We start from the raw sequence: 13,706 nt of genomic DNA, 5'->3' as shown, positions 1-13,706 counted from the left end.
TCAACTTTTGATCCCATCAATAAAAACAAAAACAACAAATACAGACATTAGTGTCACGTACAAGTACTCTGATTATTTTTTGTACTATGTTCCCAATGATGGTTACATAACTGATGGTCACATACGTGTGCGATGTATAAAATGATGATAAAACATAAAGCACTTGAAGAGAAATGATCCTATTGATTGCCTCAGTTGTTCCACCCAGAGCCAGACTCTCCGCCATGTGCCCAGGAGCGTTTGTTCCTAAAGCAAGTAAGACGGATCTCATCTCCTCGAGCCTGAGAGCAGCTTATCTTCTGACTGCGTGTATAAATCATGCAGGGATGCTTCTCACGCAGGGAGAATTTTGTAACGCAAAATAATCTGTGGAGTCTTTTGTAAATGCTCTTCCTGGGGCTCCCCCAGACCTTGTTGAAATAATGGGGAAGCAGGGGAGTACCTGGTTAGCCACTGTCAAATGCTCTAGAAGCAACATTGATAAACTCCCCCACCCCCATCCCCTTTCAAGGACCATTGACCCAGAGAGGCCAAGTCCACTGCTGCTCTGGGACTTGGCAGACTTATCTGAAGGGATGAGCTCAGGTGCAGCACTGTCCTAGCCAGGCTTCTCCTTGCACCTTGGTCCCTGCTCCAACACCAGCGGCTGCTCCCCAGGCAGTTATGATCTGGCTGAAGTGAGAAGGACACTGCTTCCTTACACCACCCTTGCCTGTTGGTCCGTCTTCTCGAGGAACTTAAATCTTTGTCTCCTTAAGGGACTATTAGCAACAGCAGGTTCTGTGGTTCCTGAACCAAACTCAGGATTGACAAGACCCAATCCTGTGGTCAGGGAATAAGGGAGAAAGCTTGTTTCTAGATGCCTCTGTGTATCTCTGCCTCTAGCCAGCCATGTCCTGGAAGCCCATCTCCACACAGCTTTCCTCTGTGGGCGATAAGCTGATTTACAGTTCATTTGGGCACATTTCACTACAATTCTTGTGTTGTTTGAATAAACAGAACTTACAATTGTATGTAGTTTCCATCAGTTATTGAAAAGTAATCTTTTCATCTTACGTTTTAAATTAGCAGATAACAAAAAGAAATGTTTTACATATTTTTTAATCTTTAAAAAAATCATTTAAAACCTATTTTATTCTTTGTTGCTCAGAGAAGGAAAAATACCATGCATCTAGATATATAAATAATAAATAAAAGCAATCATTTCCTCAACTACATATAGACGTTCCATGCCATAACCCATCTTTAGTTTGATACATGCAGCCAAATCAATATGGCTTTTTAACAACCATATTCTTAATTTTCATAAAAATAACAGTCATTTTTCCACTGAGCCTGTCAGCCTGGTATACCTTTAAGTCATTGATTTCATGTAAGTAATCTGTTCAGTTTGCATGGAATGAAAGACAGACTGGACTATAGATTCTGGGGAAAGACTGGACTGTAGAAGGGCTCAGGGGATCAAGGCCTAGGGACACTCTCCCTTCTTATGTCTGAATGCCTTGTCTTTGTGACGGGAAGGGGATAGTATTTATGAACATCCAGAATGTCTGTGTGTGGGTACAAGAAAGTTAGATCCAATAGTAAGCAAGTCCCCTCCTTCTTTCCCTCCCCTGGGGCTGGGCTCTGGGTAATGTAGGTGAGGGGCTGGAACTGGGCCAGAAGGGAGCTCATCCTGCTTTGTATATAGGTCTGAAGTGGCTTCTTCCTGATTTCCTCGCAAAGGAGATTTAAAATTCTTTACAGTATAAACTACAAATATCTATTCTTATTTTTCTCTGAATGTGGGACTCATGAAAGCGAAGACCGATCATCCAGGGTGAATTATAGAATACAATAATGTTTTAATAGCTGAGAAGGGACACAAATAGTTGCAACGCCTGTGGCTAATGGATTTCCCTGGTAGGAGATAAAAGGCTGATTACACAGAGAGCAAGTGAGGACCTGGTGCGTTAATGACGATTTACAGGTCAGCTCACTTACAGGAGTGATTTAAAATGCACCATCTGTTTTCTAATAACTGTAGGCTGATAACTATGATTTTACAGACGGTCAGTGTCTCTTCATCAAGTATTTAGTTATTTGTCTTTCTGAGTCTGCTTAGTCTGGCCCTGTAAAGTTTCACTGGCTGGACCCCCCCAGATTCTTTCCTAATCAAACAATTGCTAAGTTGAATGGATCGATAGCGCCAATCTTGCTTCACTTGACTCAGCCTTTCTCTGCCAGGTTAGAAAATGAAACCCTAATGCCCTAAAGCAGGCCTTGTATATACTGGATTAACTTCTTTCTCACACATCTACCCTGGCACTAGTGATGTGCCATACTCGAGGGAGTTAAGAAGAGAGTTGCTCAAATAATTTTCGGTGTCCTGTGGTTCGAATCCAGAAACCCAGGTGAGAAAGGCTGCACCGTCGTCCCCTGCTTATCCAGTCTCCTCCCATCCCCTTTTCTTCTTTTTTCCCCTCTGTCTTTTTGCCTCTGCCGTCCAGCTCCCTGTCTCCTCGCAGCCCTTACAAAACACACATACAGACACACAGACGCTCTTCTCTTTCTCTCACATGGACAAGGTAAGGGGAGGCCAGTTTTGGCCTCCACTCCTGCCCCCTTCCCCCATCTCACTGCTCTGTCGCTTCTGTCGTTAATGTGCAGTGGAATGTGAGGATTCAGTGTGAGGGCTTCTGGGTTGAGATCCCGGCTCCGTCACTTTCTAGGTACGGTGACCATGTCCAAGCTGTTCAAGTGTTCTGTGCCACGGTTTCCTCCTAGGACAACGGGGGTACTAATGAGACCCACCTCAAGGGGTCGCTGTATTCAATCATTCAACAGGAGGCATTCAGAGCAGTGCGCAATAAATGTTACCACATCTGTAATTATAGGAGACGATTGGGTGTGAGGCTCCTGGTCCTTTCTTGGGGCTGTGAATTCAGCAGGGCTCTGTAACTTACCGAAAGCTGGAAGGATGGAAAGAAGAAAAAACATTGTCAAGCCTCTCTTTCTACCTATGTGTTGTGGCCATTCATTAGGTGAGCACACATTCTGGAGCACATACTGTGTACTAACTCAGTGGTTCTCAAAGGTAAACCGCAGCCCAGCAGTAGCAGCAGCATCACCTGGGGTCTGGTTAGAAGTGCACATTCTCCCCATCCTCCCCTCGTCCTTCCTGCTAGGTGTTACGAACCAGAAACTCTGAAGGTGAGACCAAGGAACAGGTGTTTCCACAGGCCCTCCAGGTGTGTCTGGTATGTTAACGTTTGAGAACCACCACCCTAGATATAGAACATAGTCACTCTGCTGGGCACCCGGAACATAAACATGAAAAGGATTGCGTCCCTGACCTTCAGGAACATACAGTCTACTGGGAGAGGCAGATGTGTAAACAGGAACAACCAAGGATTCTGAGCGGTACAGTGGCAACACAGAGCCACAAAAGAGGGGGTGGCTGAGCCTGCATTTGGGGAGGAGGGTTTGGAAATAATCCCCAAAGAAGGGATGCTTGAAATAATTCTTAGGAAAAGACTAGAACTTTTCCAGTTATAAGCGGGGGAAAGAAAGGAGTGTGCACTTGGTGATGGGTGGACCCGCATGCAGACCTCAACTTTGAAAAAGCAGCTCCTGGAGAGGGGGGGTTTGGTTTTTTTGTTCACTGTTGGATCCCTGGGGCTGAGAACATGCCTCTGGCCCACAGGAGGCACCGGTTACCATTTGAATGATTGAACACAAAGATCTTACATTCCCACATATTTAATTTTCACTGAAACGTTTCTTCGCAGCATGAGATTAAAACAAATAAACCTAATTGTGAGTTCTCTGCTTTAAAGCACTATATTCCTGAAAGAGATTAGCCAATGCCTGTTTATTTCACATGCGATATCTTAAAGCACGGGTTGGCAATGTGAGACGTAGAAACTTTAAACCTGCCGGGTGGCTCCGCGAAGCCCAGAACACTTGCTTGACACAAGCTTATGCTGAACCCGCAACTTTATCCAAACATGCAAATTATTGATGCTTCAATAATTGATGCTTCAGAGACCAAACACATTGGTCTCTGAAATAGAAACTACATGAGTTTCCTCATTAAAATGTGAAGAACCAAATAGCCCAGGCAGCGTATTTCCTTCTGCTTTAGTTAAAATCAACTCTGCATGCAAAATGATTGGGTCTTGTAACTTTCTGGTCATGCTCTCAAATGCAGATGCTCACTCTTCTTTCTTATGGATGCCAGGGCATACTTCATAGTGTCAGGAACCTCCCCAAGGGGACCTCTGCATTTCAAAATGACCACAGCGACAGGTCTGGTGGCCGATTCAAAAGAAAGGACTTATGCCAAGTTAGACCCCAGGACTGAGATTTCCTTCCTTTCAGAGCCACTTCTAAGGAAGCCACCATGCAGGACTTCCTTCCCAACATCTCCACCGTACTTAGTCTGGTATCGTGTACCCAGTTACTTACATCCTTGGCTAGCTTGCTCTGGCCTCTGATCTGACAAAGCCGCAGAGGAGGGCTGCTCTAACCTGTGCTCCTAATCAAGTGGATCAGAGATCATGGGTGTTTTCGAGGACAAAGGGACCTTGGGGATCATGGACAACCTCCCACCCTCCCCCTCACCCCATAGCCTTTTCCACTGTCTTCTAGGAGCAAGAGGCTCCCAAACACTGAACGTGCAGGTGGTCTATTACGTGATGGATCTAGAAAGTGAAACACAGAATATTCTTCAACACCAAAGTTGAAATGGGTTTTCCTCTACTTCCCTTTTAGCTTGAATTAGGATTAAAAAGAACCCCCCAAATGGACTCAATACATGAAATCACATTTTAACTTTTCTCTTCATTTGATCTGAGTTTACTGCTCTGCAGTAATACTTTATGGTTAAACTAACCAGCCTTCCTAGTGTGGATCTGGCTTCTATCACAGAGCAGATCTGGCTGAAGAGTTGCTTGCATGTGTTTGAGAAGCACTGCCAATTTCACATCATAACACAGGTATTAGAAGGGTTCATTACAAGCTGCTTCTCTCTGGACCTCAGTTTTCAATCTTTAAAAAGAGCTAATGGGACTACAAGTCTCTTGCAGGTTAGGATACTATCCATTTTAGGTCTTCCCTTCCAGAGCAGCATTAAGGAGCTAAGGAGGGGGTGGAGGAGAACTGAGGGAGGGAACATGCACCACCAGGCTCGCTCTGTTGTTTTACATGGGCACACGTGCGTGTGAGCTGGTCCTTTCTTCTCTAGGTTTTTATTATGAATAGATGCCTTTAGTTTCTACGTGCACGTTCGAATTCATTTTGTTACTAGTGATAAACAAGCAGTGAAAAGAATAATACCAACTGATTTTGTAATGCTACATAATAATAGAGATTTTTAGATATACTTAAGTTTTGTGTATATCTTTTTAGCACCCCATGTTTACAAATTAGTTCATCTGTCCATTCTGCACAGGTTTATGCTTTCTGCGTACATATTCTCTGTGCCAGTTCCTGCGATAAGCACTCGGCTGACAGAGGGAATATAGCTTCATATGATTATTCATGAAAACATTTTAAAAATACATTAAATAACTTAATAAAGTTGAGATAAAAAGGGGAACAGAGATATGTGAGATCACCCATGAGATTTCAGGCAAGAATTGAGGCTTTTTACTTGAGGGTTATCACCTTGACCCCTACTGCCTATCTTCAAACATTGTGAAACCTATGGATAGAACATTGACCCGAATGTTTCTGAACTTGAAAACTTTGTTCTTTAAAGTTTATTTTTCTAATTATCCAGTGCCTCAGTTTCTTTGTAAAATATATTTTTCCTTATTTCAGTCCTTGCCCCAGGAGCATCCTTAGGGTTAATATTTGTGGAGAGAATATATTTGTTAAATACCTTGCACTTCAAAGACATCGTTGCTCTAAAATAGGGTGTAATCATTCGCTTTTAATACTTTGGTTTTGCCTAAAAAGAAATATCTAACGGCCACGTAACATTTAACACACCACAGATCCTGTGTGTTCTTCACCAGTTTCATTTTTTCTGCTTGCATTTCTTTCGTTTATATTTGTTCTGGAGGAAAAGGCTAGAGGCTACACTTTTTGTGGGTGAAACTGACAGCCAGTGGTCAGTGTTGAAGGCAGTATTAAGTGGAGGCAGGCCACTGATGGACAGGGCATACATTCTTGATCTTCTGAGTGCGTATAAATTGGGGCCGAGGATGGGGGACAGAGTTTTATAAAATAGACCAGGGCATAGAAAAGATTTCGGTAAGCCAGTTCACACAGAAATCAGAAATCAGTGAAAACACTGGTCCCACATCACTTCATTCTGAGCTATTGACTTCACTTGTCTAAATATTTGATATGTTTTATTAAATATTCTCTGCCCTCCATCATTACCTCCTCCACATCTTTCACAAAAATTACTTTCCAAAAGATATTTCCAAGTTTAACTAAACTTAGGTGAATATGAAAATTGAGGTGTGGTCTGCAGCGGAAGGTGAAAGTAACTTCCAAGGGCCAGGGGGATCATCACTGATGGCTTGGGAGAACCTGTTTGCAGAAGGGACTCATGAAAGGGATAAACAACTATGGAACAGGCTACTATTTGTCCAGAAAGGAGATTTTGAAAAAAACATTAGAAAGTTAATAGGAAGACAGCAGGTCTTGGCAGTTGAGGTTAATGTGAGTGTGTGACTGTGTTCACAGAGAAACACTGCCTTGTGCTGCTGGCAGTAGCATCTTTATGAAGCTGAGACTGCCGTCATTAGCAAAGAAAGAATCAAAAAAATGAGGACAGAGTCAAAACAGGAATTCTGAACAACGTTAAGACATACAAATTTAGGAAATTTTAAGTTAAAATTTTAAGTTGAAAAATAAGTTCCATTTCAGGATTTCCCATTTCCAAGATTTTGTTTAAGAATGAATTTTAAAGGATATGAGAATCATTGCCTTTGTTTTGGAGGAGTAGGAAAGTTAGAAACTATTTCATTTACATAAATAAAAATATTATCTCGTTAATAAAATAATGAGACACACTTGTTTGTTTTAGGTATCTGCAGACGGGTGAAATAGAAATCACATAAACTATGATTACAGGTGAAATACAGGTGAAATATGTCATATGAGTACAGACAGTATGAACACAGAATGGCTTTACAATTCAGAAATGTATTTAATAATAAGAAATTTAAGTTAATTGCAAAACAATAGTTATTTTTCTTCAATCTTAGTCTCCCAATAAAAATTATATATTAAACTACTCAGTCTATTTCGTGCTAAATTTCAAAAATAAAAGTAACTTCACTTGCTCCTTGTATATAGCTACCAAGTTTTTGTGCATGTGAGAGAATTCATTTATTACACTAGTTAACAGCGGTATTGAGAACGGATTTAAAGTGATTCTAACTCCTCGTATTCTTGTTTTACAGCTTCACTCCTCCTCTTCTGTGCCTTTTACATCTATTTTTTCTCAGCTTTTTATGACTGTTGTGGTTCCTCTCATTATTGGACAGGTAAGGTCTCCAATTCTCTCTGCTCTTTTCTTTATAGATCAAATTGTGAATTCTTATGTAATGTCAGGACAATCGAGAGAAAAGATAGAGGAAGAGATGGTTAAATGAAAATCTAAGACTGTCCAACACAAGGTTTCCTCAGCCACAAAGGTCTCATCTTTTTATATTTTTAATTAACATCCATCTGCTTTACAGATAGCTATATATAGGGACACCAGCACACAATCTTGATGTTTAAAATTTATCTTCCCTTCTTTGTAGCTATGTAGCTAGCTTGGAAACATCTAGCAGATCATTACCTTGATTTCTGATAAGGTCTCAGCAATTATGACCATTTGGGGGACAACCGTCTGCATTTGACTGGCTTCTTCTTATTCTTAGGCTCCTCCGATAGCAGTGATCATATTTGTGACCTTGTAGCTGATAAAATAAACATTTAATTCTATTAGCTCTTAAAATTAGACCTTAGAAAGTTTAGTTTCCCTTATCATTCTTACTGAATTAGACTCGTAGAAGAAATTCCTAACTTCTTATAACAGGCTGATGATGAGCATATAATTCAATTATGAGCATACAGATTCAGAACCAAGGTTGTCATTGTTGTTTTCATCATAGGTAGCCACAGTAACAGCGTACAGAATTTAATGTACTGCTAAAGTGAGTGAGTCTTAGAAAAAAGAGTACATTAGGATGACAAAGAGCACAGATGTTGGTTTAAGAGCAACTAGACTCTAGCTCTTAGTTCTGCCTTTTATTTGCTGTGTGACCTTGGGCAAGTCGTTTAATCTCCTTAGCTCCAGGTTCATAATTTACCAAACTGTGTAATAATGGGACCTATCTTGAAGGGTTGTTGTGAGCGTCTAATGAAATATGATGCATGTAAAGTTTTTGTCCTCACAGAACCTGATACAGGTAAGTGCTGTATAGTTTCATCATCATTTTCAAATTCCCTGTAGATACGAAACAGGAAGCAACTCTTTGAGGCACTAACAATAAAAAAATGGTGTGTGTATAGACTATTTACATGGTGTCTTAGGTTTTCTGGGAAATCAACTCTGAGACAGAGGTTTCCATGCAGGAAGCTGAATGGGGGAGAGCCCTTGGGATCAACACCTGGGAGAGTGGGACAAGTAGGATGGGGATGAAGGTGCCACAGCCTCAGGCTGGACCACCCCCTCAGAGTTGTCCTGCCTAAGACACGTGTGCCTGGTTTCTCTCCTCTTGTGCTGAGCAGTCATCAGATGCTGGCTTCCTTGCCCCTCCGCGGTATGCCCTTGGGTGAGTCTGCTCTCTTAGCAGCAGTTCCCAAAGAGGAAGTCAACTGAGATCTTTCAGTCAATCAACATGCCCTGCAGATATGGGAATAAGCATCTCGTTCCTGAAGAGATGGGTCTGGGGGGCACAACACAGCATCCACTACACATGCGCTATTTTTTTTTTAATTTTAGTTTTAGGAAAGGGTCTAAACTTACAGTAAAGGGGGAGGGTTTAAAAGCACTCAGAGAATACCATTTAATTAAATATAGGATAATCCTTGAAAAAATATTCCCACAGTGCTGCTCACATAACAGGTATTCTGAATAAGTCTTACAGCGTCTACCTCTCTAACTCTTTGCCCATTTCCTAAACTCTAGCCTTGGCTTTTTCTCAATTGCTGCTTAATTCTTCTGTTTAGAATGTCTTCCTACCCACCCTCCCACTGCAACTCATTGCTCATTGAGCTCTTTAATTCACCTACCTGAAGTATGTTTCCCTTTTACTCTTTATTGTGGCACCTTGTTTGAGTCCTTTCTTGGCCTTTGTCACAATATATATTTATCTTTTGTTTGCTTGTTAACAGTTGGTCTCCCTCATTAGACGATAAGCTTTATGAGTACAGGAACCACATTTGCTTTGTTTGCCATTACATACCCAGACCATAGGCACCCAATAAATACGTTGGATGAGGGAGGGAGGGAGGGAGTGAATTCGTGAGAGGTCTACGATCACTTAGGGAAATGCTGTGTCTTATAGAGGAACCTACCTGCCCTGCTCAGCTCTGGACAGTATTAGTTTAAACCCATGCTTATTCTCTTGGTTCTGAAATTAATTCCATATAATAACTCGGGGCTCACACACTCTTCTCTTAGTGGATCTCAGAAACAATCTCTCTTAATAATAAATGTTTGTCTTCAATTATATGGACAAAAAAAAAACTTTGTCTACACTATTCAATGGATTTTTTAAATATATAGTGATTATTTATGTAATTAAGACTATTTATCCAGAGAGAAAAATGAATTGTTAGATAGCTTGCGTGCCTGGTAGTAAAGCATTACAGTAAATTATAAAGCAGTAAAGGTAGTCAAAAAGCAAGAGGGCTGGTTTTTAAAAAGTTCTCTAGTACCAAAGTACCCTCATGGCTTTTTTCAAAGGGGAAACCTTTATGTTTGCAACCACTTACAAGGTAGATGTGTTTGCATGTACCTCTTATATTCTAGTCTTGGGAATTAACAGTCACACCCCTGGTCTCTCCCCCTAGAAGCCACCCTGCCGCCTAACGTCCTTACTCCCTCACATCCAGGCAGGCACAAAATGCCACCATTTCTGCCTCCAAAATCTTTCAGCTCTGGTATCTGCAGCCCCGTGCATGCCAGAGAGGGTGCCACACCTTCACCCTCTCTTGTCTAAATTACTGCACCTCCCAACCCTGTCTCTCTGCTGGGAATCTCTTCCAGTCCCCATCTAATGTGTTCCCCACTCCAGGGTAGTCCTAAAAAACAAACCAGATTATGTTATTCCACTCCTTAGAAACTTCCCTCGTGGTTCCCCGTCGCCCACTCCTCGTGTGGCCCACAAAGCCCCTCTCAGTTTGACCCCAACCTGTCCCCTCCCACTGTCCCCCTCACACAGGCTCCTCTTCTGCCACGCGGTGTGCCCACTGTCCCCTCACCCAACGGTGCCCCCTCACCGCTCCAGGCCTTTTATCTCGTCGCCGTCGCTTCTGCCAGCAAACTCCTCTTCACTCCTAAAGACTCAAGACAGAGACGCCCTCTGATGTGCTCTGACTCCCTGGGCCTAGAGTAAACTCCAGTTCCCCCATCTTACTTCACCCGTCGTATTTCTCAGGAGAGACAGTAATGTACCCGTGAGCTTCCAGGAAGCGGAAACTCTATCATAAGTATATTTAATAGCATACTCAGTAGTTGGGTGTAAGCTGTATAAAAACATTGGCTGAAGAAAACTTTGAACCTATCCCCTCAGTACCCCCAGCAGCCATTTTCCCTAGGTCTCCAGCTTCACTAGAGAGAAACATATGATTGGTTCTCATCTTGTTTTAAATTCATGACCCCAAATTTAAAATGTCATTCAGTACTTTCCAGATATCTTACTCTGCTTCCTTACAGGATTATTTCAGCCTGTCCTCCGCTTTCAAGTCCCTTTTACTTCTCCCTAACACTCTCCCACTTGCCCATTACCCTTGGGTCTCACGGACTTTGCTTCTGTTTTCTGAAAGCAGCCAGCCTTGATGCTGCCTTAGAACCTTTGCACTGGCTGGTACTTCTGTTTGCAACACCCTCTCACCTGTCACCTCCTCAGAAAGACCTTTCCTCTCCCTTCCTCCAGAGGCTACCCACTCAATCACTCATGTATTATCCAGTTTAAACCACTATTTGGTGTGGATCATTAACTGCTTCTCATTTATTTGTTGTTTTGCTTTTTATTTATCTCCTCAAACATGAGCTCCATGAGACCAGGGACCTTGTCTGCTCTTTTATCTCTGCTCATTTGTAATTGATTGACAGACCTAACCTTTGTGATGCAATCTTTGAAGCCCTCATTAGAAGTGCTCAGTGTACTATTTACTTCAGAGGAGTTAGATTCCTGACAACGTAGCCTCATTTCTCCACTGTAACCACATTATGGTTACAGTGCCACGTTGTGAAAATAAACATCTCTATAGACTTTTTTTTTTTTTTTCTTTTTGCGGTATGTGGGCCTCTCACTGTTGTGGCCTCTCCCGTTGCGGAGCACAGGCTCCGGATGCGCAGGCCCAGCGACCATGGCTCACGGGCCCAGCCGCTCCGCGGCATATGGGATCCTCCCAGACCGGGGCACGAACCCGTATCCCCTGCATCGGCAGGCGGACTCTTAACCACTGCGCCACCAGGGAGGCCCTATAGACTTTTATATGCATCTTTAAATGAGATTTTATTGTTACCTTTTAAATAAACAACGGGAACTAGAGGGAGAAGAAAAAGACCAGGAAGGGTGAGTTGAAAATATTTTCCATAATCTTTTAGTGATGATAAAACTTCATCATTCCAGGACTCTCCTGGTGGCACAGTGGTTGAGAGTCCGCCTGCCGATGCTGGGGACACAGGTTCGTGCCCCGGTCCGGGAAGATCCCACATGCCGCGGAGCGGCTGGGCCCATGAGCCATGGCCGCTGAGCCTGCGCGTCCGGAGCCTGTGCTCCACAACGGGAGAGGCCACAACAGTGAGAGGCCCGTGTACCGGAAAAAAAAAAAAAAAAAAAAAAAAAAACTTCATCATTCCATTTTTTATTTATATTTCTAAGAGTGGATTTTATTTTCTTTTTTTGTGTGTGTTTTCTCCAAACAGTACTTCTTTGGGGTTGAAATCATTATTGACTGACTATGATGTGACGTGAGGTCCAGTTTGATCTTTGCCACTGCTTGGCTATACACACGACTTCTAGGCCTCACTTACCTCATTTGTAGGACGAGGAGTATAGTATCTTCCAGCTCGAAGATGCTGTGACTCTGTGAGATAAGATTAGTCTTTCCATAGATGGTTGGGAGATTGTTGCTTCTGTCAATTCTAGAAAGAAATAAAATGTCTGTTATTGTAATATTTCTTCTCTTCCGCTAAAGCCTTCAATATATCTAAGTGCTTGTGACAAATACTTATTTTATGTATTAAATTTGAGAGATTTATGAATAAATGTTAATGAAATTGAATTTCCAGCACCTTTGAAAAATATTTTTAAAAACAACACACTAAACCCCACTTTTCTTTCAATAAATTAATAGTAAAAAAAAGCATATTATTTATCATTTATGCATTCTCTAGTCTTTCATTAGTGATTTGTTTCACAGTTTGAGATTGGCTTTTCGTATTAAATAATATCCAGCTAAAGCTGCAGTTAATGTTATTAATGCTAGTAAAATTTTGCATTTATAAAATTAGATATGAACTGTTTTCATTGCTTCACTTGAATTGCTTTGAGAGAACAGTGACTTTTACGTTATGCAGTGGTATGTATTGCTGAACAGTGTTGTGAGAGAAACATCACCAAACTGGGACTTGGAAATAAGAATAGCCATCATTTACTACATACAGTCCCTGGCTCTAAAGCATTTTATATTTATTTAATTACTTAGTCCTCACTACAACTAATATTATATCCATTTTAGAGATGAGGCATAGGGAAGTTAAGGAATTTGCCCAAGATGACAAAGTAAGAAGCTCCAAAGTCTGTACCTTGAACCCCTACACTATTATTCCCTCAGGAAATAGAGGTCAGAGCTCTGCTCATCCACCTGACTAGCTTTTTAACATTATATTCAAGCTGTTTGGGGTCTCTATGCCCTTGTTTACAACTGTAAATTGAGCAGGATAATATCTGCACAACCTTGCTCCTGAGAATGGAAGTAAATAATAGAGGGAAAGAATTTTTGAAAAGTGCAGTAGATGATGGGTGCTTCTTGTATTCATCTATTATTATTGTTTCTACTTTTTTAGAAAGTGTACAGATATTATTTTGAATCTACTCAATATTTAATAAGCGTTACATAATTGGAGTTGATATCATATCCCTTACTATACATTTCAACAGAATGTTAATGAAGAAACAAAGCAGCTTATGAAAATGTATGGATTCAGTGGAATAGAGGATAAAAATTGAAGATAACAAAAAAGAAGCAGACTCACAGATACAGACAACAAACAAGTGGTTACCAGTGGTGGGGGGGAGGGGTAATGTAGGGGAGGGGAAGGTGAGGTGCAAGCTGCTGGGTGTAAGATGGGCTCAAGGATGTATTGTACAATACGGGGAATAGACTCTATATTTTGTAATAACTGTAAATGGAAAGCAACCTTTAAAAATTGTAATAAAGTTTAAAAAAATTGTTTTTAAATAAAAACACATGAAAAAAATAATCTTAAAAAAATTAAAGCCACCTGAAGAAATTTTAAAATTCAGACTTAACATGAA

General features: G+C 41.3%; 1 protein-coding gene across 5 annotated transcripts in view; it reads left to right on the top strand.

The window, feature by feature from the left end:
• Nucleotides 1–13,706, top strand: part of SLC10A7 (solute carrier family 10 member 7) — a 253,553-nt gene that overhangs the window by 189,354 nt on the left and 50,493 nt on the right. For 3 of the 5 annotated variants that reach the window (XM_060116059.1, XM_060116040.1, XM_060116036.1), the window contains one exon: nucleotides 7,404–7,487. The exons of the other annotated variants lie outside the window; for them this stretch is intronic. In XM_060116059.1, coding sequence (XP_059972042.1) covers nucleotides 7,404–7,487 — 84 coding nt within the window. The remainder of the gene's footprint in view (nucleotides 1–7,403; nucleotides 7,488–13,706) is intronic. 5 annotated transcript variants of the gene reach the window in all.

This window comes from Mesoplodon densirostris, chromosome 1 (assembly GCF_025265405.1).
Source record: "Mesoplodon densirostris isolate mMesDen1 chromosome 1, mMesDen1 primary haplotype, whole genome shotgun sequence".
Taxonomy (NCBI): Eukaryota; Metazoa; Chordata; class Mammalia; order Artiodactyla; family Ziphiidae; genus Mesoplodon; species Mesoplodon densirostris.
The sequence above is the reverse complement of the archived record's forward strand: the minus strand, read 5'-3'. Positions and strand labels throughout refer to the sequence as shown.